Source organism: Aspergillus pseudonomiae (assembly GCF_009193645.1).
Source record: "Aspergillus pseudonomiae strain CBS 119388 unplaced genomic scaffold BDV37scaffold_61, whole genome shotgun sequence".
In the NCBI taxonomy this organism is placed as follows: Eukaryota; Fungi; Ascomycota; class Eurotiomycetes; order Eurotiales; family Aspergillaceae; genus Aspergillus; species Aspergillus pseudonomiae.
The window spans coordinates 166,554-189,837 of NW_022476053.1; the positions used below are offsets into that span (position 1 = coordinate 166,554).

General features: G+C 50.1%; 13 protein-coding genes across 13 annotated transcripts in view; 6 read left to right on the forward strand and 7 right to left on the reverse strand.

Annotated features, from left to right (window-relative positions):
- Nucleotides 1–80: 80 nt before the first annotated feature.
- BDV37DRAFT_254496 (MDR family MFS transporter) lies at nt 81–2,225 on the forward strand. Its single transcript, XM_032082639.1, has 4 exons — nt 81–412; nt 496–875; nt 926–1,352; nt 1,427–2,225. The coding sequence occupies exons 1-4, from the start codon at nt 263–265 to the stop codon at nt 2,060–2,062; spliced, it is 1,593 nt and encodes a 530-aa protein (XP_031938979.1). The 5' UTR covers nt 81–262; the 3' UTR covers nt 2,063–2,225.
- A 27-nt stretch (nt 2,226–2,252) lies between these two features.
- Nucleotides 2,253–3,139, reverse strand: BDV37DRAFT_296152 (glutathione S-transferase family protein; the record flags this gene model as incomplete). The annotated part of the gene is made up of 2 exons (XM_032090053.1): nt 2,253–3,025; nt 3,082–3,139. The coding sequence occupies 2 exons, from the start codon at nt 3,137–3,139 to the stop codon at nt 2,253–2,255; spliced, it is 831 nt and encodes a 276-aa protein (XP_031938980.1).
- A 300-nt stretch (nt 3,140–3,439) lies between these two features.
- On the forward strand, nt 3,440–4,330 carry BDV37DRAFT_273524 (class I SAM-dependent methyltransferase; the record flags this gene model as incomplete). The annotated part of the gene is made up of 1 exon (XM_032085072.1): nt 3,440–4,330. The coding sequence occupies one exon, from the start codon at nt 3,440–3,442 to the stop codon at nt 4,328–4,330; it is 891 nt and encodes a 296-aa protein (XP_031938981.1).
- Nucleotides 4,331–4,590: 260 nt separating this feature from the next.
- Nucleotides 4,591–6,417, reverse strand: BDV37DRAFT_273525 (Zn(II)2Cys6 transcription factor; the record flags this gene model as incomplete). Its single annotated transcript, XM_032085073.1, has 2 exons — nt 4,591–5,523; nt 5,584–6,417. The coding sequence occupies 2 exons, from the start codon at nt 6,415–6,417 to the stop codon at nt 4,591–4,593; spliced, it is 1,767 nt and encodes a 588-aa protein (XP_031938982.1).
- Nucleotides 6,418–8,525: 2,108 nt separating this feature from the next.
- Nucleotides 8,526–10,355, forward strand: BDV37DRAFT_254500 (MFS transporter). The gene is made up of 5 exons (XM_032082640.1): nt 8,526–8,937; nt 8,993–9,106; nt 9,175–9,307; nt 9,376–9,802; nt 9,861–10,355. The coding sequence occupies exons 1-5, from the start codon at nt 8,544–8,546 to the stop codon at nt 10,332–10,334; spliced, it is 1,542 nt and encodes a 513-aa protein (XP_031938983.1). The 5' UTR covers nt 8,526–8,543; the 3' UTR covers nt 10,335–10,355.
- A 107-nt stretch (nt 10,356–10,462) lies between these two features.
- On the reverse strand, nt 10,463–11,823 carry BDV37DRAFT_285525 (tyrosinase family protein; the record flags this gene model as incomplete). The annotated part of the gene is made up of 5 exons (XM_032087748.1): nt 10,463–10,686; nt 10,774–11,150; nt 11,223–11,319; nt 11,387–11,667; nt 11,723–11,823. The coding sequence occupies 5 exons, from the start codon at nt 11,821–11,823 to the stop codon at nt 10,463–10,465; spliced, it is 1,080 nt and encodes a 359-aa protein (XP_031938984.1).
- Nucleotides 11,824–12,036: 213 nt separating this feature from the next.
- Nucleotides 12,037–13,720, reverse strand: BDV37DRAFT_285526 (uncharacterized protein; the record flags this gene model as incomplete). The annotated part of the gene is made up of 5 exons (XM_032087749.1): nt 12,037–12,789; nt 12,841–12,987; nt 13,036–13,306; nt 13,408–13,530; nt 13,587–13,720. 5 exons carry the CDS (start codon nt 13,718–13,720, stop codon nt 12,037–12,039), a joined length of 1,428 nt encoding a protein of 475 aa, XP_031938985.1.
- A 263-nt stretch (nt 13,721–13,983) lies between these two features.
- On the forward strand, nt 13,984–15,444 carry BDV37DRAFT_273528 (aminotransferase class V-fold PLP-dependent enzyme; the record flags this gene model as incomplete). The annotated part of the gene is made up of 3 exons (XM_032085074.1): nt 13,984–14,195; nt 14,269–14,399; nt 14,468–15,444. The coding sequence occupies 3 exons, from the start codon at nt 13,984–13,986 to the stop codon at nt 15,442–15,444; spliced, it is 1,320 nt and encodes a 439-aa protein (XP_031938986.1).
- Nucleotides 15,445–15,548: 104 nt separating this feature from the next.
- Nucleotides 15,549–17,613, reverse strand: BDV37DRAFT_296160 (gamma-glutamyltransferase family protein; the record flags this gene model as incomplete). Its single annotated transcript, XM_032090054.1, has 6 exons — nt 15,549–16,021; nt 16,079–16,373; nt 16,436–17,018; nt 17,078–17,222; nt 17,277–17,310; nt 17,365–17,613. The coding sequence occupies 6 exons, from the start codon at nt 17,611–17,613 to the stop codon at nt 15,549–15,551; spliced, it is 1,779 nt and encodes a 592-aa protein (XP_031938987.1).
- A 426-nt stretch (nt 17,614–18,039) lies between these two features.
- Nucleotides 18,040–19,013, forward strand: BDV37DRAFT_285529 (uncharacterized protein; the record flags this gene model as incomplete). The annotated part of the gene is made up of 4 exons (XM_032087750.1): nt 18,040–18,265; nt 18,348–18,455; nt 18,509–18,624; nt 18,690–19,013. 4 exons carry the CDS (start codon nt 18,040–18,042, stop codon nt 19,011–19,013), a joined length of 774 nt encoding a protein of 257 aa, XP_031938988.1.
- Nucleotides 19,014–19,109: 96 nt separating this feature from the next.
- Nucleotides 19,110–21,239, reverse strand: BDV37DRAFT_296161 (uncharacterized protein; the record flags this gene model as incomplete). The annotated part of the gene is made up of 7 exons (XM_032090055.1): nt 19,110–19,445; nt 19,560–19,622; nt 19,670–20,182; nt 20,237–20,579; nt 20,632–20,764; nt 20,836–21,090; nt 21,152–21,239. 7 exons carry the CDS (start codon nt 21,237–21,239, stop codon nt 19,110–19,112), a joined length of 1,731 nt encoding a protein of 576 aa, XP_031938989.1.
- A 524-nt stretch (nt 21,240–21,763) lies between these two features.
- Nucleotides 21,764–22,674, forward strand: BDV37DRAFT_296162 (uncharacterized protein; the record flags this gene model as incomplete). The annotated part of the gene is made up of 2 exons (XM_032090056.1): nt 21,764–22,123; nt 22,417–22,674. 2 exons carry the CDS (start codon nt 21,764–21,766, stop codon nt 22,672–22,674), a joined length of 618 nt encoding a protein of 205 aa, XP_031938990.1.
- Nucleotides 22,675–23,155: 481 nt separating this feature from the next.
- Nucleotides 23,156–23,284, reverse strand: part of BDV37DRAFT_285532 (uncharacterized protein) — a gene marked incomplete at both ends in the record, with an annotated part of 785 nt that continues 656 nt past the window's right edge. The window contains one exon of the mRNA XM_032087751.1: nt 23,156–23,277. Coding sequence (XP_031938991.1) covers nt 23,156–23,277 — 122 coding nt within the window. The remainder of the gene's footprint in view (nt 23,278–23,284) is intronic.

The window sequence follows — 23,284 nt, forward strand, 5'->3', positions numbered from 1 at the left end:
TGCATAGTTTCTCCTGTCTGTGTCTTTCTTTTTTTTTTTTACTTTTTTCTTTTCTTTGTTTTTCCATCATAATAAACTTTGCGATCTCCTCTCCTTTCAGAAACTTTTGTTCGTCGTGTTCTGCAGACGTGGCTCGGTCATGAGTGTGGTGATATTGAATCCACCTCGAGCATCGCACACGACTTGCGTTGGCTTTTGATTCCCTGACTCGCCCAACTGGAAGATTTCTGTTGCGAGAACCAGTCCGACATTGAGCACAATCATGACGGCTTCGGAAACGACCCGACTCCTACCAGAGAATCCACCGGATCTCGCCTCTTCCACCAAGGGAACTGAGGAGCCATCCAAGTCATCGCGGCCGCAATTACTTATCACGATCGGTCTGTGTCTTTCAATCTTCTGCGTATCCTTGGTGAGTCATGTCGAGAGGTTATTGTTGGCCAACCTATCGAGGGCAATGGACGGCTGATATTTTGGTTCGCGTTTATCTTGCAGGATCAAACCGTTCTCGCGACTGCCATTCCTCGCATAACGGATGAATTCCAATCCTTGAAAAATGTCGGGTGGTACGGCAGTTCGTTTCTGTTCGTTTTCACCGCGACGCAGATGATGTGGGGAAAGTTATATCAAGGATATACGACAAAACGGATGTTCCTTCTCGGCTTGGCTATCTTTGAGCTTGGGTCTCTTCTGTGCGGCATCGCACCGTCGTCTGCCACCTTGGTTGCAGGTCGCTCCCTGGCAGGATTAGGGGCGGGGAGCATCAACTCCGGAGCTCTCTTCATCATCACCGATACGATCCCCTTAGATAAACGACCGGTGTATATGGGCTTTCTTGGCTGTGTTCACGCAGTGACGAAAGTGACGGGTCCTTTGTAGGTTTCCATCGATGGTGATTAGAAGAAGGCTAACAAAATATGCAAAGGCTGGGCGGAGTGCTGACCGACCATGCCTCGTGGCGATGGTGCTTCTATATCAATCTGCCCATGGGACTGGTCACCGCGATCGTGATATTATTCCTCGTCCCCACCAATCAACCAAAAATGGGGCATTCGAGCTTGAAGGATAAAGTCAAGTCGATGGATTTGCCCGGCTCACTACTTCTGATCTGTGGAACGGTCGCCCTTCTACTGGCGCTCCAATGGGGAGGATCAGAGTATGCCTGGGACGACTGGAGAATCAGATGCCTGTTTACTCTGTCCGGAGCCATGCTGGCCGCGTTTGCTGTTGTCCAGGTCTGGGCGGGGGATAAAGCCACGATTCCACTTCGTATTCTGTGGAATCGAGATATGTTGAGCATCACGTTGTGGGGAATCTTCAACGGCGGTGCTATGATCATCTTTATTTACTACGTATGGATATTCCACCACCCCATCATGGGACACCATCATATCGGTACATGGCTGACCCTGGACCGTCTGTCTAGCTCCCAATTTGGTATCAAGCCGTCGAGGGCTTTTCCGCTACCAAATCCGGTCTCATGACCCTCCCTACACAGCTGGGCCTGGTGTTCTGTTCGCTCGCTGGAGGAATATTCGTCTCTCTTGTGGGATACTACACCCCCTTTCTGATCGCCTCGTCCGTGATCTCTACTCTTGGAGCCGCTCTGCTCAGCACTCTCCATCCCTCCTCGCATTTAATATCGTCCATGATATTCCAGGTACTGCTGAGTCTCGGAATCGGACTGGGATCGCAAAACTCGACTATCGTCCCGCAGGTCGCGGTTCAGAAAGAAGATGTCGTGATCGCTATCTCGACCCTGACATTTGTGCAAGCTCTCTCCAGCTCTGTTTCCCTGGTTATTGGGCAAAGCGTCTTTCACAACCGACTGGTGGAGAATCTGCGCGTTAGTGCTCCTTCCATCGACCCGTCTACGGTTGAGAAAGGCGTCACGATGCTTCGCGATACTATCCCGTCGGAGATGCTCGCGGATGTCCTTGGGGCGTTCAGCCGCGCTATTACCGAGACGTTTCATGTTGCTGTGGTGATGTGCGCTTTTTCCCTTGTTGGGTCAGCTTCGCTGCGATGGAAATCGATCCGCGAAAAGACGGTGGAGGAATAAAAAGCAAAGGAGAGAAAAGAAACAGGATGCGGGGAGTATATTTTTCTTATCTCGGGTAATTGGATGTTGATGAGGAGTAGTTATCTTCCTCCCCTACTGCTTGAATGTTGAAAAGATGTATACATATCAACCATTAATTATAATCAGACGTGACCTACATATAATGCCTGAGCTCTATTCACAAATCGCGTTAATTTACAGGAATCTCCTGAGGGACAACCCATTCCTTCTCTTCCCCTTGCCCTTCCAACCACTGCACAGAAGCGTCCCAAAGCGCCCTAAACTCCCCATTGCCCATATCCATAATCTCCCTCCAGAGCTCCAGATCAAACCGATGACTCCACGACAGAAAAGTCACCAAAATGAAATCCGCATATCCCGCCTTCTCTCCCTCCAGAAACGGCCCACTCTTCTTCCCCTCGCCTCTCCCCCGAAGCATCTGAATGAAAACCTCCATATCCGTCTTCATCCCGTCGACGAGCTGCCGCACCCCTTCCTCCGTCGTGGGCCTCAGCTCCGACAACGGCTTCCCGAAGATTTCCGTCCGGGTCCGCACAAAGTACTCCTTTCCCCGATCGTCCAACACTTTCTCGGCTTTGGGTAGAAGCAGATCGCACGTTTTCAGTGCAGCGGGCACCATGAGCTTTCCGATCGCCAGGGCAAGGGTATAGCTAGCCTCCCCAGACGGGAAGAGCGGAGGATCCGGATAGATCTCATCGAGATGGCAAGCAATCGGGAGAGAATCCATCATGGCACCGGAGGGGCTTGACGTGACCGAGGAGGGATGACATATCGCCGGCAGAGTGTATTTAAATCGGCCCTGTTTGTGGGGAGGCACCGAGAGACTCTGAAGGAGAGGCGCGATATCCGGGTAGGAATGGAAGCTTTGCGTGTAGGGGATGCCTTTGTAGTTGAGAACCATGCGGATTTTCAAGACGTTTGAGGACCATGATTTGGATGTGCCTTTGCTTGGGTTAGTGGGTGAACCAGTCTTTATATTTCGATACAGCTATGCGTACCTGGTAGGGTGGAGAAGATATCGAAAAAGTGAAGGGGGGTTTCTTCTGTTTTCGTCATCTTCGCGTGTGGCTTGCTTACTATGATAGTGTGTTCGTGGAAAATGAAGATGCACTTCGTTTTCTTTTGCTTTGGTCAAGGTATCGTGGACGATACTCCCTGACATTCATAAACTGCACGGGATAAAAGCGGCGTATATACAAAAAAGTATGTTAGGCGCGGACTTGTCCGTCACACAGCGCCAACCACCCAGTCCAAAGCGCATCCAATGTACATATATAGTCGGCGGCCACACTCTCCATCCACCAGAGCAACTCAAGCAATAAATCATCTGACTTTCAAAATCCAACCATGGAAACCATGGAAACCATCCTAGCCAGCTGCCTCTACGACCCCAAGCTCAAAACGAAATTCTACATTCCGCGCTTCACGCACCGTCTCCTAATCGCAGACGCCTGGGGAATCACCCCGGGGCAAAGGATCCTCGACATCGGCTGCGGACAGGGAGAATCATGCATCGTGCTGGCTCTCCTAGTCGGGCCAACCGGCCACATCACAGGGATTGACATCGCGCAGCCCGAATATGGCAGTCCCTACACGGTGAAAGAGTCGCACGACTACGTAAGGAAATCCGAGCTAGGATCACGGATCACCTTTCTGCGCGCCGACACGCCGTCTTTCCTGCGCGATCTGCACCGTCCTGCCCGTGAGGTCTTCGACTCCGTCGCCCTCTTCCATAGTCTGTGGTACTTTCCGAACCCGCAGAGCGTGTACGACCTCTTCCGGACGTTGGCGGTCGATGCGCAGGCGCCTCGGGTGTATCTGTGCGAATACTCTTATGAGATCTCGCTGGAGGAGCAGAACGTGCATGCTTTAGCGGCTCAGACGCAGAGGCTCTTCTATCGGTATCGACGACCTCGCGCGCCAGGGGATCTAGAGCAGAATGTCCGCGCGGGGCTCGACCAGGCGTCGATTCTGGAAGCGGCCAGAGGCGCTGGATATATGGTGATTAGGGATGGGAAAATCACGCCCGACCCTACCTTTCTCGAGGGGCATTTTGAGGTGCAGTACGTGGAGGGGGAGAAGTTCATGCGCCGCGTGAAGGAGGAGGCGCTTACGGAGGCGCAGGAGGGAGAGGTCCTCGCTTCTCTGGCGCGTCTGCGAGAGGCCCATGAGGAATGGAAGCGGGCGGGGCATGAGACGGTGAGGAATCTGGATATTTGGTGGGCTGTGCTGGAGCTGGGCGCTTGATGTCTAGTTTGTCGTGGCTTTGGTGCGATTGGATTGGTATCTGGGAGGATAACGAGGGTCTTTTATATTTATTTATCTTATAGTGCTTGAGCGTATGGATTTACTAGGTGCTTTCATTCGATCTACTTGTGTCGGTTGATGGCATGCTGAAGGAATGAACACACAAACAGAAAGAGGTTGTTCTTCGAACCAAACACCATACTGTGAGGTGCTGTCGGAGAAATATACCTTGCAAGATATCTAACTGTGCAGAAGCGAGTTCATATGAACAGGATACTCAAATTTAGCTTTTCCATCACGATCTTCCAATTATAAGACGATGGACTCTGTTCTGGCACACGCTTATCGAAATTCTTCCAGCACTCTTCTACTACAGACTTGAGACAATGGAGATTGCTCGACGTCGATTGATTTTCAAAGTTCTCGGACATGATTTTCTGGAACAACCCTCGCTGAGGACCCACGGCCATACTACCGCACACGCAGAATGGCCACGCCATGGTTTTGAAGTTGATCAAAGAGGGGGGCAGAAGCTGCCATGCAGCTAAGGATTTGTCAATACTTTTTTGGATCTCGGGCACGCTGGGCTGCGCGCCAGAGGCAACGGTGTGGAGGTGAACGAAACTCGCGTGAGCAAAGATGTATGTGTGGACCAGCCTAATCTGTTCGGGGCTCTGCGACGAGACCCCGGCCTCCTTCTGCTGGAGCACGGCCGGGGCTAGTCGCTTCATCCGGTCGCCGAGGATTCCTTCGATGTGGTCGACTTTGGTGAGGAGTTCACGGATGCTCAATTGGCCTTTAGATTCCTGGTCCTTCTTCCAGTTGGCCAGCAGCATTGCCTCGAGTATGGGGACGAGCACCCAGCCCTCGCACCCCACAATGTCAACGAAGAGCGAGATGAAGCTTTCATCCGCTAGGAGCTTTTGGTAGGCTTTGGCCGCGGCTGGGAGAGATTGCTGCGCGGAGCAGTGGAGGATATCATTCCATATTAAGATGATGCTGAAGCACCGGAGAGCCTTGTATTCCATGGAACGCGCATGGAATAGGCCTGTGGTTAGTAGAGAGGATTGCGGGGTGGTATTTGTGGATACAGAGTTGGAATCAAGGGCTGAGGTGTTGTCTAGGAGTTGTGCCAGTGATAGCGCTGCTGAACTGAGGTGCAGGTAGGAGGACTGCATGTTCTTACTTACCGCCTAGTCCAGTCTGTTACCAAATATTTGCCAGAAGAAAAGGACGATGATGATCATTCTTACCTCCAGCATGGCAATCTGAACCCCGCAGATCACAGACTCCCCCACGACTCCCGTAGATATAGGTGACTGTGGCCGTGCGGCAGAGCTCACCAGCTCTTGGAAGCGAAATAGACTGCACGTCCTGTATCGTTCATATTCCTGTAGCAAGGCAGTCCGCCCTTGGCCGTCTTCCGGCATACTCATCAGTCGGTAGTGTGCACTCAGGCTCAGACTTGTATAATAGAAACTCGAGGACCGCTTGAGCACGCAAAGCAGCCACGACCGCTCCATCACCGAGGTTCCCTGGTACGAAGAATGCTGCCTCGGGAACACCTCTACGACATAGTACATGATCAAGTCAATCTCCTTCTCTTCCAGACCATCACCGAGAATGGACGGGAACTGCAGAGCGCTGGGGGGGTCCGATGGGGGAGGTTGCACCTGGATGATATCCAGTGTCGGATCCCAGAGCGAGGATTCCAGCTCCGGGATATCAAGCAGGCCGAGGCTGGACGACTCGAAAATGGACGAGTCCGAGGACGCGAGCCCCATCTGAATGGGCGAACCCATATCAGATGTGTTCATGTCGATCGAGGGCCGTCGGGGCTCATCATTTATGGAGTTCATAGTGGTCGCGCGCGCACGACGAGTTCCCGCTCTAGAAATCAGTTGCAACCGCTGCGCTTCCTCCCTCTCCCTTTCCCCACGATCCTTCCACGATGGCTTTGGGCCATAGCCATGGCAAAAAACCCCGCGCGCCTCACAGTTCGAGCAAGGCTGCCCATCTTCATTACACTTCTTCCGCCGGAGCCGGCATGTCCAGCATCCCGTCTTACGCCGTTGGCCCCCTGACATTGACCGAACTTCCAGGGATGACCCTCTCGGGATATGAGAGGATTCCCCCAGCCGAGGAAATAGTCCAAACTCTACTGAAATGGAGGAACGAGGCGGGCCCTTCCAGTTGGGTGTGGGAGGGGTTGAAGAAAAGCGGGGAGATCTAAGCGCGCATCCAAGCCCATCCGCGGGCGAGGTTTCAGGGGAGAACTGACGACAGAATAGGATCAGGGGAACACACTCTCTGAGAGCATCCGCAGTGCAGATGGTGCAATCCGAGATCCTGTGCAGTGATATATACAAACAGCAGCTTGTGGTGGCCAAGTGGGGGAGCAGGTGCACGGGCCTATCTTGATTCCAGACTATGGCGGGGCATGAAGGATGGATGGTTGGCAATCATCGATAGCAAGATGATCGGCAAGATTAGATTCCCTCACTACTCGTCGTTTATCCTGTGCGTAATCTTTCTGCACGGAAGTACCCTTCAGATTTGGTTGGTAGGGTGGAAACTACGGAAGTCTTGCTTCTGGCGGTTGTTGTTAGTGGACAAAATTTGGACGATTTCCCCTGCTGTAGAGCTATGTCGTTTGATAGCTATAAAATCACATGAATACCTACGCTGTGTGATGAAATAAATAAATGAATGAATGCATACACCGAGACATCTGTATCCTGCAAAGCTACGGGCGGGGTTGGTCCGAAGGTGAACGGGGTGGCTGGCTGAATTGACAGTCTGCAGCTTCTGGTCGGCCCGCGAGCAAGAGACCAAGGAAAGGGGTGAGAGAAAGTGTGTGGGTGGGTAGCCTTTGCGGATTGCCTAGCGACGTGGATGGGGATTTGACCAGTCATTTACGACATACATCTAGTATGCATGTCGAGGATTATCATGCGGGGGGCAATAATTGATGACCGTCTCGACCCTTGATCTCCCTAACTAGCTAGAGGACTGGATGTGCATCTGGATTAGATCCCATTGGAGGCCATCCTCAAATCTCCTCTTGAGGTGTTGGACTGTATCTCATATCACCCATGTCACGTACACGACTCACTAGCTGGGGTGTTATTATCGTTGAAACCTTCGGGATGGCCCACTTGCCTGTGTTATTATATTCATTCGGTCTCCAAGGGTGCTGTCAGTACATCTCTACTACACTTTGGGACATTGTGCCTTGTACATCATAGATCATCTACCTCGGCGAGCTCAGGTGCTCTTCTGGCATAACTAAGCTTATGTATTGCTTAGTCAGTAATACCGCTTCTTAGCAGTAGCGCCTAAGAGCTGATCAAACGTATTTCTTAGTACAGCTCACTTTAAAAAATCAGTCAAAATCATAACTTGAGATTACTTTGATTGAAACTCATGCTGCCCATTCCCCTTGGTCAATATACTTCCTCGTCCCGAGGGTCTGAGCTTGCTGATAACAGATCATTAACCTGCGCCTAAATACATCTTCCGATAGACGCCAGGACGCGTTTCGCTGATCTCGGCGCCGAAATTCGCCGGAAGAAAATCGGAATGCTGCTTTGGCCGAGGTGGGATAAGATCGTCAACTAAAAAGAATGCTACCGTGATAGGGTGGGAAAAGATCGAGCTGCTCTAATACGATCTATTGGCGCCCTACCTCGGTACTAGTAGCGGGTGTAGCGGGCCGTTGGCGACCAGCAATACTTCCTCCGTACTCCATCGTAGTCTGTTCCTGTGGGGTAAAACCCCACTTAAATCTACGATCAGCAATTTAATCAGCTGGGCTAGTCAAAAACTGGCCTCCATCTGAGTCACCCCTCCTAAGAAGATTGGGATAGGAACCTGAGTGTTTCAATAAGATCAGTGGTATCACCCTTTCAGGTATATTATTAGATTAACGGAATTTTCCTTATGTATGAAAGGGATAGATAGGAGTATATCGGTGAATCTCCATGATTTTGGTTTCAAGTTAGGGTTGAGTCACTGGTCAGGCGGGCGCAGCTGACTGGGGCATAAGTTGAAGCATGATCCACTAGTAGTGAGTCTGACCGCCTGCTCATTTCTTCAATATATCAGCTGCCCTTCCCTCTCTCAACTACTATAAATAATTTTATATAAACAACACCCCGATCCTGGGGTTTTAACGGTCGCCCGAATTTCCCCCCCCCACCCCCCTTCCGTCATGTCGGGCACCTCTCCATCCACACCGAAAGACCATATCACCATGGTAGACCACGATTATAGCGACTGCAGCGAAGATGTATCGTTAATCGGCGCCGACCGGGAGCATCGACGGTCATCTATCCCGGACGGACTATATCGACACAAACAGAGCAGGAACTACAATCCGCTCTATATCGCGGTAGTCGCCAGCTTGACCTTCCTGATTACTGATATAGCCGGCCAAATCATCGTCGCACCCCGCCTGACGATTTTCGAACAGATCATCTGTAGGGCGTATTATACTCAGGCTTCGGGAGGTGCAGGCACAGAAATGGGAGATTGCAAGGTTGAGCCGGTGCAGAGTGAACTGGCTTTGATCAATGGCTGGCGGGAGATGTTTGATAATATTCCAGGTACTTCCTATACTCTGGTGGGTATTCCTGTAGCCTGGCTCATCTGCCTCGATAGCTATCGCAGTTTCTATACCCTATGGAGTCGTCGCAGATCGGTTTGGGCGTACAAAGGTCCTCTTACTTGCCATGGTCGGTTGTCTTCTGAGCGACATCTGGGTCGGGGTCGTGAGTAAGTTGATGGTTAAATTAAATCTCTTAGCCTGATTTCCTACCATCCAAAAGACTAAAAAAGCAAAGCCTGGTTCCCCGATATTTTCCCTCTCCGCGCTGTATGGTTCTCCGGTATCTGGCAACTGATCGGTGGAGGAGGAGCTTCCGTATCCTCTATGGCATTTGCGATGATAGCCGATTCATGCCCTGCAGGTTTGAGGTAAGAGGATATGTTGTATCTTCGATATGACCCTTTTGATTTCTGTTTTTTACTTGACATGCTGTTAGAACTACGGCATTCTCCCAAGTCCATGCCGCCGTCCTCATGGCCGAGTTAGTCTCCGTCCCCGCCGGTGCTGCTCTAGCAAATTTCAACCCCTGGATCCCCGTCTTCGGGGCTGCGATTTTCATGGTCCTAGGCATCTTGTTCGCCTACGTGGTAGTGCCAGATATCCGGCCGGCGGGTTCCAAGCGCGAAGGAGGCAGCGATGGTGACTTCTTATCCTCTGCGCAGGAGACGCATTCCACATGGCTCATGTCGATCAACCACCGTTGGCGCAAGATTGTGGACGAGTTCAGGAAGGATTCCTCTTGGATCCGAGATGTGAACATTCTGTTGATCATGGCCTCCTTCTTCGTCTGCCAGCTCGGGAGAATGATTTCGGGCATTACCCTGCAGTACGCTGCTGCCAAGTTTCACTGGAAATTTGACAAGGTCAGATTATGTTGAGCATGGAATAATAAAGTCAACAATGCTGACCATCTGAATCAAGGCATCCTTATTAGTTTCTCTGCGGGCCGGAGTCAATCTATTCGTTTTGGCGGCCATCATTCCCGCCCTTTCGTACATCCTGGTGAAACGCTTCAAACTCAACGACGTGGTGAAAGACAAACGAATCACCCAGATCAACGGCGTCTGCCTCATCATCGGATCTTTTGTGATGTTCCTCGCCGCTTCGCCTGGGACTCTGGTCTTCGGGCAGACGGTCTTCGCCCTGGGATTTGCCTTTTCCGTCACGGCGAGGAGTTTCCTCACGGGCATGGTGGACCCAATGCACATTGGAATTGTCTTCACGGGAGTCACAACGATGTTGTACGGAGGTCTAGTGATCGGTAGTCCTATGCTGGCCAAGACGTTGCAGTGGGGATTACAGCTGGGTGGAATCTGGGTGGGGTTGCCTTTTCTGCTGGCTGCTGTATTGTTCACGCTAGCGCTGGGTGCCATCACTGCGGCAAGGTCGTATTGATATATATATCAGCTCTTCCTCGTCTTCCTATCGCATGTCGGATGTTCTAGATTTACGAAGTCACGATACATTTAGACGTTTAGATACGATTTATTCATAGCATTCATATCTATTCTAACTCCACACCCCTAATACGTATAACATAAAAACCCCCCTTTCGTGTCCATCACGCGTGATACCGGGATATCCTCCGCAAACCCACCATACATGAGTATGTCATCCAGCGTCGCGTTCCCAGTCGAATTGTACATGTGTTTTCCGTGATATTCCCTCAGCCTGACGTCGGGGTTTTCCTGCTGCCAACGCCACCAAAGTCTATCCAGTTGTGCATGGTGGACATAGAAAAGGGGATCTGATCTGTTAGCCCTTGTCCGAATAACACACACACACACACACACACACACACACACACACAGAGAGAGAGAGAGAGAGTGAATACCATTAGCAGCCGTCATGGCCAAAAAGTCCCCATTCACGCCCTGGTGCAGCGGATTATGCAAATAGATCTCGACCTCCCTCACCAGTTCCACATATGATTGTTTGCGGAGGATACCACCAATCGACTCGGGCCGGTAGTACTCACCTGATATACGACCAGCTTGGTCACCGTCGCGAAAGCCGCGCGCGATGCAATGTTGCACATAGGTATGGTTATATAATATGGGTTGCAGCCCAGCAAAGGGGCCATCAATCACGCAGCGTCCCCCACCTACGACCTCCGGCCCGGTACGGTCTCCGTCGCCGCCGAATCCGTCCACGCTGTTGAAGATGGAAGAATTGGCCAGGTTCATCCAGTCCAGCGTCCAGTCCCAGTATCTGTCTCGTTAGACGGTGTAATCGTGAAGATATGTGCAAGTGTGCTGCGAGTAAGATGGGAATTCAACATACGGAACCTGGCCTGTGAAGCCGCAGTGCTCTCGGAGGGCCTTCTCAAACACGACTAGCGTGTATCGATGCCAGGGTAGAAAGGAGGCCGAACGATGGCCTATCTCTATCAGTCAGCTATATTTTGCATTCTATGGAGAGTGATCATAAAGCTAGATGGCACGAACACCACGATCCAATCCCCCCATGCAAAATCGCAAAGTCGTCATATATCGTTCCATTCGGCTGCCACGCCGACGGAATACTGGCTAGACAGATGACTGCCTGTGTGAAGTTCTGCTTTTCGCTACTTGTGAGAGACCTCCATTCACGACGGACTGCCGGGTTCTTGCAGGGCGGAAATGTTGTTGTTGTGCCTGTTCCAGAGAGGAGGTGGACAAGAGAGACGGTCACTGTAATGAGACTTATGATGGTAAGCACCGCATATACTGGCACAAAGCTAGTTTTGCTGAGTTGGATTAGCTGTGGATCCATATTATACGCAAGGGCTGGAATGTTCGTACTTGGGCTTGACAGTGGCATTTCCCTCCTCCTCGTCTGGCGAGTCTGCCACCGGCGAATATCGCCATTTGTTTAGTTTTTCCTGGAAATATTCCACGACCATATGGAATGTTATATATTATTCTATTTTGAGATATGACTATTCCTATGCAGTTTGTGTATTTTATAAGCAAAGGGGTGCCGTGGGCAATTTGTTACTTCAACGGACCCTAGTGGAGAACTGCCGCGGGGAAGGACTTTGGCGCCGAAGCAGGCGCCGCATGAAATTTAACATCTAGAATAGCTTATTCCAGATCGATTCTCGTCGGCTGTAGAACTACTTGTTAACCTGGGCTCTGTATTTCTGTCTCAGTGCCTCCTTTGCCTCGTACCAGCTCGAGCTAAACCCTTTAATCGCGACAAGCTCCTGCGCGGCCCTACTAGTATTCACCCACGTCAACAAATCATGCACGTAGTTTTCCTCCGTCCCCAGAATCGAATGAAACACCTTTCCTAGACCGACTCGTTCCACCTTGGCGTTGTATTCCGATCTCATTTCAGTCTTAGTTGGTAGCTGGACGGTACCGGAGAGTACCTGGGCAACAACAATGGCCTGGAAGTCGAAGATTGAAAATGTGAAGGTGTAGTAAGGCAGTCCTACGAAGACAAGCGTGGGGTCGGGAATGTAGAATATATCCTGGTATAGGTTATGCACCTGCGTGCCGTCCGTTATGAGAATGTTTTCGTCCGCGTCTTGCAGTGTTGTCTCATCACTGTGGTAATCCTCTAGATAGGGAAATGTGATATGATAGCCCGTACAGAGCATGATTAAATGAATCCCGTGGAGACACTCGCCAGACTCGAAATGGATTGTCAACGGTAGTGGCTCGTGTTCTGATAATGCGTCGTCGCTGTGGTTCTGGATTTCGAAATGAGATATTTCGTGGACTCGGACCCCGTTCTTGGGGAGCATACTCTCCACGAGATCGAATTTACTGTTCCTCGTGCTCTGGTAAATGGTGTTGGCGAATGGACTGATATCGTTGGCGATGTCGATCGACGAGACTCCTCCACCGATCATAAGAATGTTCTGTGTGTGTTGGCATGAGTTCTAAATAAATTCCCGGGCAAGACCACGAACCTTGTTCCTGAAGCTTTCCGGCCGTCGATACTCCTTGGAATGCAGGATTCGAGACCCATACTTTCTCTTCGTGTCTGATAAACCCGGAATATCTGGAACACGGGGCGCATGGTAGTGCCCAGACGCCACTACCACCACATCAAAGCGCTATTGATGGTTAGCTCTTGAGCTGTTAAGAGCCCTATAGTAGCTTACAGATACTTGCTCGAACTCTGAGGTCTCAGATTGCATGCCCACCTGCGGAGTAGACCAGGTAATCTTCCATTCTGCACCATCCTTCACAACCTTTTTTACTCGCGCTCCATATCGCGTAACATCATGTACCTTGGCCTCAATCGACATATCCTGAATAAACCGTTGGATTACATCATGTCTCACAGTATCTGGCGTTCCGTCTGGCCATGGCTTAAGCGACACCTCCAGTAGTGGCGTTGGGACATTGTTCTGGAGGTTATAATAGCACGGCCTGATTCACATTAAACCAATTTTCCAAAATACCAAAAAAAAAAAAAAAAAAAAAAAAAAAAAAAAAAAAAAAAAGAGAGAGAGAGAGAGAGATCCACTCACCCAGGCGGGGCATGTTCTAGCATAAATTTGCTTGTTTCCTGTCCATTTGTCGCTGACGGGTCGGCTTTTGACGGCTTCATGGCCGGATACGATGGCTCGATCGGTGTTTGTTCATCGTATAACCTTGCCCAGGCATCAGCTCCTCGAGTAGAAAGTGGACAAAAAAGGGAATAGCATACCAGACTCCGCCGGGAGCCGCATTGCGTTCGAAAACAGTCACTTCAAGACCTGTCGCAAGGAGATGCCCAGCGGCCAGAACACCGCTAATCCCAGCACCAACCACGGCTACACGGGTGGTTTGAGGATTGGCCATTTACTCTGTAACGTTTCAGTGTCGATATTAGGTATTCTGGCTTTGTTCCTAAGTTCACCTAAACCTATAAATTATGATTTGCGCCGGTCGACTGCTCTTTGGCGCCTTTTTTGGTGGCCCTGCGCTAAGATGGATGTTAGGCGCCTGATGCATCAATGACTGCAGTTGCATTTCTACTTTATTACTTGCAATAAAAGAATATAATTCCTTTGATACGGATAACCCATGAAACTCTCACAGTACAGTAAAGTGGATCATCGACAATGAAATCGGTAGCAAACTCATCACTTCATGATGTCGACAAAGACTCGGTCCCACTGAGCTCTGGCACGAATGGCACTACACAAGCAGAAACACCTCTGGACAATGTTATAGATGTCGAAAGTGTCCGATCTCATTTTCCAGTTCTGGAAGGAGAGACGGCTGCTTTCAATAATGCGTCCGGGACGGTTGTTCTGAAGGAAGCAATCGAAAGGTAGGTAGATACTTATAGTCACCATCACATTCTCTATATATGAAGGAGTACAAGATGCCAATGGGATCAACAGTACCAGCAAATTCATGTTTTCCTTCCCTTTTCCCCCGGGCGTCGATGCGAAGAGCATGGAGGCAATCACGGCCTATACGGGGAACAAGGGGAAGGTGGCCACCTTTATTAATGCGTTGCCAGACGAAATAAGTAAATCTATCATGTCTTTTGTCTTCAGGGTGCATGCTAATCCAGGGCAAATGTACTGTAAAATCCAGCCTTCGGCCAATCAACCACGTGTCTATTTCGCCTGCTAGGACTATCTCTTAAACCCATGCTAAACAGCGATTGTGAAATCGTCTGCTCGACTCTCTGCCACGAGGCAGCTGCCAGTGCCTGGATCCATCTTTCCAGAGATCTAGGAATCACCATCAAATGGTGGTCCCCAACCACCACCCCGAACAGCCCCGATGACCCGGTCCTCACCACCGACAGCCTTAAACCTCTCCTCTCGCCCAAAACCCGGCTCGTCACCTGCAACCACGTTTCTAACGTCGTTGGAACCATCCATCCCATCCGCGAGATTGCGGACGTGGTGCACGCTATTCCGGGCTGTATGCTCATCGTCGACGGGGTAGCCTGCGTGCCCCATCGTCCCGTGGACGTGAAAGAGCTCGACGTCGACTTTTACTGTTTCAGCTGGTACAAGCTGTTCGGTCCCCATATGGGCACGCTATATGCCAGCCGCAAAGCGCAGGACCGATACATGACTAGCATCAATCACTACTTCCTTTCCTCGTCTTCTCTCGATGGGAAATTGGCTCTAGGGATGCCCAGTTTCGAGCTCCAGCTTATGTGTTCGCCGATCGTTTCCTATCTCCAAGATATCGTTGGTTGGGATCGGATTGTCCGGCAGGAGACTGTCCTGGTCAAGATCCTGCTTCAATATCTCCTTAGCAAGCCGGGTGTCTACCGGGTCTTTGGGCGCCGGAATAGTGACCCGAGCCAGCGGGTCTCCATTGTGACGTTTGAGGTCGTAGGCCGATCATCCGGGGATGTTGCTATGCGGGTGAATACGAGAAATCGGTTTAGAATTACCTCGGGTATATGTTTGGCGCCGCGCCCGACGTGGGATGTGTTGAAGCCGGTGAGTGCCGATGGTTTGATCCGGGTTAGTTTTGTCCATTACAATACGGTCGAGGAAGTGAGGGAGTTTTGCAATGAGTTGGATGAGATTGTCACGCAGGATACCTAGAACTACTCTTCTCTTCCTCTACTCAGATGTAATTCAATTAAGATGTATGTATGTTTCCATGTATCTCCGTATGTGTTTAACTCCACCATAAAGCCTGAGACCGACTACCAGAACTTGCCACGCTGTACTGCCACCACACCCCCGGAGTTCTTCAGCCGCGGATCTCCAGCAGGATCGAATCCCCCGTCTGGGCTCACGCGAATCAAATGGGCCATACTCGCGGCAGGCGGGTACCATGTCACTTCATGCCCTAGCTGGGAGAGGAAGTCTACCGTCCGATTATCGTATGTGGTCTCGAAAATGGCATGATTGGGGATTAATTGATGATGGACACGCGGTGTCGCCAGGATCTCCTGCGCTCCCAAGTTCTGGTCAATACCGGAGATGATATTCTGCACGGTTGTGGTGGTGATCCAGTTACTGCCGGCCGAGCCGGCAATCAGAAATAGCGACCCATTGGGATGGAGAATGATGGCTGGCGAAATCGCCGAGAGGGGACGCTTTCCGGGCTCAGCAAAATTGGTCGAGGATCGAGTATGGCCGAATATTGGCGGCGATGATGTGGGAATGGAGAAGTCTGCGAGGTCATGTCAGCATTGATAGTTGAGCTGCAGTTAGAGCCGGTGGAGCCTACCATCCATCTCATTATTCATGATAATGCCCGTCCGGTCACACATGATCTGATTGCCGAACAAGCGGTTGATAGTGGTTGTCGCGGAGATGGCCAAGCCCTGGTGGTCGACTGTTGCGATATGCGCTGTCCCTGTGCTGTTGACGACTTCCAGGCCGTCTGGGTTATACGCCGATGTATCCTGCGTGTGCGAGTCGGATATACTCTGGCGGATATGGTCGATCATTTCTGCACTCAGGATGTGATGTTCATATTCTTCCATACCATTCACGAATGACGGATCCCCGAGACGCGTTCTCTGGTGCTGCTGTTAGTCGGGCAGGTTGAAGTACCGTTTGTAATCCAGGACGAGATGCATACCAGGCCAAATGCAAACTTCATAGCTTCTACCATGCGATGGGTGCTTAGTTCAGTGGTTCCAGGGGTGAAGAACTCATCATATGTGTCCAACACCTTGAGAATGTTCATCGCGATAGTCCCGCTCGATGGTGCGGTTGTACTGGTAATCTGATATCCCCGGTAGTCAATGTGCGAGGTATCGCGAGTAACAACCGTATAATTAGCCAGATCCTCCAGAGTCATGATCCCCCCGGCGTTCCGCAACGAAGCAACCATATCCTCCGCGATGGGACCGGAATAGAACGCATCTGGACCATCGGCGGAGATCCTCTCCAGAGTCGCAGCTAGTCGTTGACGAGTCATCGTCTCCCCCAGCCGGACTCGGGACCCGGAAGGGCTAAAGTCAACTGCCCAGGAGGGATTGTTGGACATGAAATCTTCACCTGTCTCTTCGACCGCCATGTCGATATAGTTGACCAGATCTTCTTGCACGAGGAACCCATCTCGCGCAATGCGGATGGCCGGTTCCAGAACCACCGACCAGGGGAGGACGCCATATTTTCGATGTAGATATTCAAGCCCGCGCACTTCCCCAGGAACACCACTAGGCATGGATTAATGGTGAGCGATCGCATGAAGTGGGAGAGCAGAGGAGTCTCGTACCTCCTCAGACCGGCGGATGTATTCGTTCCCATTGCGACAATTGCAGCAGCCGGGGCTGTTTCGCGGAAATCCACAAATTCAAAGGCGCCATCGGGGGATTTGATGAGCATAAAACCGCCTCCCCCGATTCCACTATGATACATGCCTGGGCTTGTCCATCAGTTGGTTCGTCTTTCGTCACAGGCAATGTGCATCATACCTACAACGCCAATACAAAACATTGTAGCGACCATCTAGAAAGAAACATCAACGCGCACGAAAAGGAGAAGATTAGGAAAAAGGCTTACAGCATCAGCCGCATTCCCACCTCGTTCCAGCATGTCCGCTCCATACCGACTGCACAGCGTATGTTCACTAGCAACGGCACCTAACTGCTTGGGTTCCTTCGACGAGAAACCAAAGTGAGTCGAAGAAGGGAGACCATACCGCCAGAGCACAAGGAGAACGAGTAGACCAGCTGCAATGCGGGATTTCTTGGAAATCTGGATATCTCTACGATGGACGAGGGGCTGCTCTTCTATCCATTTCAAGGCCATGACCCTTGATGAGAAGCCGAGACAACGCTGCACACTATACAGCAATGTAATGCGACGAAGAAAGACAGGAAGAAAGATCCAGGTGGCAGCTGCATTCCAGCTGAGAGCTGATTCGCTAGAAAACCAAAGAGGGGTAAACTGCCGATCTTACGGACTTTTGGACAGCTCACATAAGGTAGTGGATCTTGAATGGTGACATTGGTGAGACTAGTCCTTGAAACTAAGCGCTAATTCGTTTCTTGGTTGTGCAATATGAACGAATGCACCAGATTTGGCGCAGCGGTTGGCGCAGCTCAGCGCCAAACAACGAAATCAATGTGATAGCTTTACATGTACCTGAATCGGACGTAGAATAGAATAGTACCCTCTTTCACGTAGTCAATTCTTCCCAATTCGATTAAGCAGACTTAGCCAGACTTAGCCACCATGTCCGATCTCTATACACATCGAGAATCTGACGAATACCTCCTCAAACCCGAACACTTTGCCAAGAACCGACCGAAAAGATGGGATTGTCTGCGTCCGATCATTTACACCTCACTTGCCTTTGTTGGGTTCATGGAAATTTTGTTCTTCGGCATTTTCTTCGCCCAGGCTACTAGGAAAACCCCGGAGCGGTTGCTGGGCGAGCTAAATGGTTTGGTTGGGGACTGTGAGTTGATCCACATATATCTATCTATGTATATATATGTCCATGGAATCTCAAGGTTAACCACCAATGGGAACTGATGTAGTTCCTGCTCGGAGGGTCATCTTTCGCTCTGATCCGTTGGCTGCGTCAGATCACAAAACAGAGGAATCCAGAAATGCGACGATGAACAATTGGTTGTCGTATATGCCTCGTGGGTTTTGCAATATATGTCTCGCGATGGAATCCAAATAACAAGCTGGACAGGAGGAAACGGCTTTATCGCAGTCAATCAGACGGAGAGATACACCTTGCCTCCCCCGATCAAACAGCTAGGTCAGGATACCTATTCGATTGCAGTATTCCACCAGTTACACTGCTTGGTACGTCATGTCCTTTCCAGGAGACCACTTGGTATAGGTTTCATAGTCTCTAATTTACATTCCAGTACGCAATCATGTCTGTCTATGACGACCTGGCAGCAGCCAAATCGGCAGCAGATTTGAACGCGCACCATTCGCGCGACGAAACACATTCCAACGAGCACTCTCATAAACAGGTCCATGTCCACAGTCATGACCATGTCGACCATTGTTTTCAGTATCTGCGCCAGTCGCTGCTCTGCTGTGGGGATACCGCCTTGGAAGGGCAGGATCCAAGGACAGACAAGCCCGGTACGGATGGTACAGGTGCAGTGCATGTATGTAAGGATTTTGATGGGATCATGGCCTGGGCGGATAGTCAGCGGCTGGTGGATGCTAAGCATACATAGTGTGGGAATAATTGAAACTTTAGACAAGGGGCGTGTGATGCTTATGATTCAGTAGTAATAAGTGAAATAAATATATATTTTCACTAAATGAAAAGGTCAAGGAGTAATATGATGCCCAGCTGACTCCTCCACACAAGAAGCACCTCCAAACATCGCATCAGCTGCTGCAACCCACGAACTGTCCGGAAAGACATAATTCTCCGCCGTCCAAAACAACCGACAGTCCGCCGCTTCGTAAACAAACTGCAACGGAGTGTTTGGGTCCTTCTCGTCGTATTCGTTGCGGAAATTCACCCCACTCCCTCCACGGCTGTCAATTCGCATCGGGAATCCTGTGAGTGGGGGAGGAGCCAACTCTAGAAACCGAGCCAATTCATCTGCGGAGAGAATGGGAGAACTGGTTCTGCTTGTGTCTACCGCAATCTCGCGCGCCTTGTCAATGTAGTGGCCTACTGTAACTAACGACCAATATTGGCCGCCTTTACTGCCCCCGAGCAGCTGCATCGGGGCTGCTCTAGGACGCCCTCCGAAAACGATGCTTCTCACCCCTTGTTGCTTGAGTAATCTTGCTAGAATTGTACATGTGGACGCACAGATGCCGTTTGTCATCTGTTGGTATTAGTATCAGTGCTATGCAGATTGAATGGAAGACGTACGATGATTATATTCTCAGCGTGGAATGGCTGAGTAGAAGGTCCAAACTCAATGTCCCCATACCCACTGATCGGATTGTCCTCGGTTGATGCCGTGGTGAAATTATACGTCGCATGTAGATGGGACATGTTCTGACCTGCGATTTCGACGGGACCGAACAGCTTCTCCCAGCTGCCGAATGAGTGTCGATGGTCTGGTGTAACCGCATTCTGAAAGATCAGAGGCAAGTCCAGCGTGTTGTCATGGTGGACTGCTTCATGGCCCTGGGAAGATGAGAAGACCCGACCCATCAGGCCAATCAACTCTGTTGAGGGGAAGCGAGTGGCTGTGTAGATTGGTTTGTCTGGGAACAAGATCCGGAACAGATTAAATCCCAGGTTGATGTCGCCCCCCATATTGTTCGATAGATCAATGATGAGCTTCTCTTTTCCATCCTTTCTAGCGCGTTCGAGGAACTGAACTGCAACTCTCGCCAGCGACACAGGACTCTCTCCAGTGAGCCTGAACGTTGGGAGCTGTAGTACGGCAACATCGTCAAGCCTTTCTTCATGGAGATAGTACCCTCTTACAAGTTCCTTCTCGTGATGTACGATTGGTGCCGGATACATCGACGACCCACCCAGTGGAATTGAGTATGGAGACTTCCCTACCGCGAGTGCTGGGTGGGGATCGGGAGGGCGGCTCTCCTTATTAGGCATGCAGGCAGTTTGAAAGAGTGATTCCCCACTGGAGAAATCCAACCCACGATCCAACGTCACTGATGCAGTGGTTTCCACTGTCAATCTGGTTCCATTGCTGAATTCCACGGTTTGGTTGGCCTTCCCAGGCCAGGAACCCAGATTGTTGGTCCACAGCCCTCCTGTGTACATCCCTGAAAATGCTGCAGCGGGTGAGGGAAACAGATGGTTATATCTGGATTGCACATTAGTCGTTACGCTTTCAATTATTGGCTGATCGGGTATACCGAGCATCAGGATCTTGAAGACCAATGGTTACACCGATATTAGCCTGCAAATAATAAACCGGATCCATGTCTTCAATACGATAAACCGATGAGATCACAGCCTCGGTCCCGCGAAGCTTCATCTCGGCGTCATCTATAGCATATTCCTGCGACTGAGCCATCTACCCTTCTATCAAGTCACAACTGGAACACCAAAAAGCTTACAGTACGTATATATTCGTGGAAGCTGAACCCCATCCGGTGAAATCGACACCAGAGGCATGTCGTGCTCAAAGTGCATGATTTCCAGAGAACACAGCCCAACACTGAGATGGCCATCATTTGCCCGTGAGGTAAGGTACTTGAGATCAGAATCAAAATCGTACTGGCTCGAATATATATTGTGGCTGGCCTTTTGTCGGATTCTCTGCAATCCTCCCCACAAATCAGCCCCGGTTGAAATATAGCCGCTTGGGGGGTCTGATTCAGATTATTATTAGCTTAGTTATACCAGGGAACTATCTGGAGGAGTCTGAGCTACCTTTCAGCATAGATGCCGTAGCATGAAACTGTAGATATTTGGCATAGTCGTCCACAAACCTCACCGCCAGATCTGAGCGAAATGGCATCGACCGAAGACAATCATATGCCAGATGGCCTGGGATCCCGGAGATTTTATTCCTCCCTGCAATGTGTCAATCATTACTTGCAAAAACCAGTCATATTGAATCAATGCACATGTACCTTGTTTCTTCCCTAATGTTACATAGTGGTCGATCTGGGCGCATGGATCCGAGGCGTAAACAATGGTGGATGAAATAAGCTGGACCAAACCGAGTACGCCATACCAGCTTAAACCCATATTCACCATTACACTCTTTTACAGACATACCAGGAGAGGTGACAGCCAGCTGCTCCAATGCACACGCAAAGTTGGCTGACTGAACTCCATAGCATTGATGGATAACGGCGAGTGGGTCCTTTGGCGCAGGCGCCGCTTCCATAACCAATCGATTCCGCGCCTACATCCATCATAAATCCCAGGCATGTACAAACCAGACTACTAGTTTTGAAGGCCTGCAAGGAGGTTTATCTGTAGCCTAATTGATATCTATTCATGTTTTCTTATTTCTTTCCGTCCAGAGAAATCAAAATGGCAGATCGCTCATCTAATGGGTACAAAGAAGTACCGGTGCGCAACTCCGAAGAATCAACCATCGCCGAAGAAGAAAAAGACACATTATTAGAGGATCGCTCGTATTCGAGACGAGACAGGAAACGGCCCTGCTCGAAAGCTGTCTGGACTCTCATTGCGCTGCTCTTATTGTCGAATATCGGGCTGTTGGGAGGCCTCATCCATTACTTCCGACAAACGCATCACAAGGAAAAGGATGTTCCTTGGTTACCCCCGAAGACAGGTTTGGGTTCCATTCTTCTTTTCCAGATCAATGCAGTCAAATTAATGATGTTACCTGTCAGCCCCAACTCGAAAGCTTTTCGTTTTTCAGACGTTGTATGGAGAACCTCTCAGTCCTGAGGCAGAAAAGGCATGGGACGACTTGATGCCGAGTGAGTTCCTTGCATGTCCAGGACGATGATGAAATTATATACTAATACATTACCAGTTGGACGAGGCTTCGTGAATATCAATAACGACACAGCACTTCCCGACCAGCCTGGTCTGGATCAGTCTCTCCCCCAACAACGCGCAATGATTTCCGTGTTCCACCAGCTCCACTGCATTGTAAGTATATTACTCTATAACAACAATGTCATGAAAGAACGGCTCATGCTAATTTCTCTTAGTACATGACCCGAGAGGGCTATTACGCCGCTCGAGAAGGAAACCTCGACCAAGTAAATGCAGCGCATCTCATGCATTGCTGGGACTACCTGAGACAGGCTGTCATGTGTCACGCGGACACGACTCTAGAATGGATTCCTGCGCCTCCGAATGATAAGGGAAGTACGGGATGGGGCTTTGAGCATACATGTGGTGATTTCGATGCTATTGCTCGATGGGCCGAGGACAATAGGTTGAAGACGACGCATGGGATTCATTAACGGGGAAACAGTTGGTGTGTGTCAGTGGTACATAGAATAAGGCTTAAATGTCCATGATAGCAATATATGATTTGTTTCTGTTTCACGCGAGTTGGATAATCACAAGTATATAGATCAGCGCTACGTAGCTGTTTCTTATTAGAGATGACGGTACGTTTCAATATATTGGAACGTACCATCGTCTCTTATAACATATGGCTCACTTTCAATGATCTATTCTAGGGCATACTTGCTAATATAATACTCTCTGCTAGTGCTGCTGCCTTAGCTCGATCGGTTAAAAAGACATTGGAATGAGTAATGTATACGGTGTTCAATGAAATATCATCATTATCATCATGCAACACTGTAGTGCTAGAGAACTTGATACGGACACTACATTCAACAACACTCCTTGCACATCGTGTATAAATCTGTTCAAACGCTAGACAGTTCTGTATTCGCAAATGTGTTGGCATCATACTCGGCAAACTGAGCGAGCTTAATGGCCTGCATGGCGCTTGTCGATGCCAATGGCATAATCCTCAACTGATCCTCCACGCTTATCAATGCCAATAGCATAATCCTCAACGGAGTTGCGTTTGTCAATACCAATGGCGTAGTCTTCAAC

Coding starts and splice junctions, on each gene's coding strand:
- BDV37DRAFT_254496 (XM_032082639.1), top strand. CDS start 263: ATGACGGCTTCGGAAACGACCCGACTCCTACCAGAGAATCCACCGGAT. Junction 876..925: donor ACGAAAGTGACGGGTCCTTT/GTAGGTTTCCAT, acceptor AAATATGCAAAG/GCTGGGCGGAGTGCTGACCG. Junction 1,353..1,426: donor TGATCATCTTTATTTACTAC/GTATGGATATTC, acceptor CCGTCTGTCTAG/CTCCCAATTTGGTATCAAGC.
- BDV37DRAFT_254500 (XM_032082640.1), top strand. CDS start 8,544: ATGTCGGGCACCTCTCCATCCACACCGAAAGACCATATCACCATGGTA. Junction 8,938..8,992: donor GATGTTTGATAATATTCCAG/GTACTTCCTATA, acceptor CTGCCTCGATAG/CTATCGCAGTTTCTATACCC. Junction 9,308..9,375: donor TCATGCCCTGCAGGTTTGAG/GTAAGAGGATAT, acceptor ACATGCTGTTAG/AACTACGGCATTCTCCCAAG.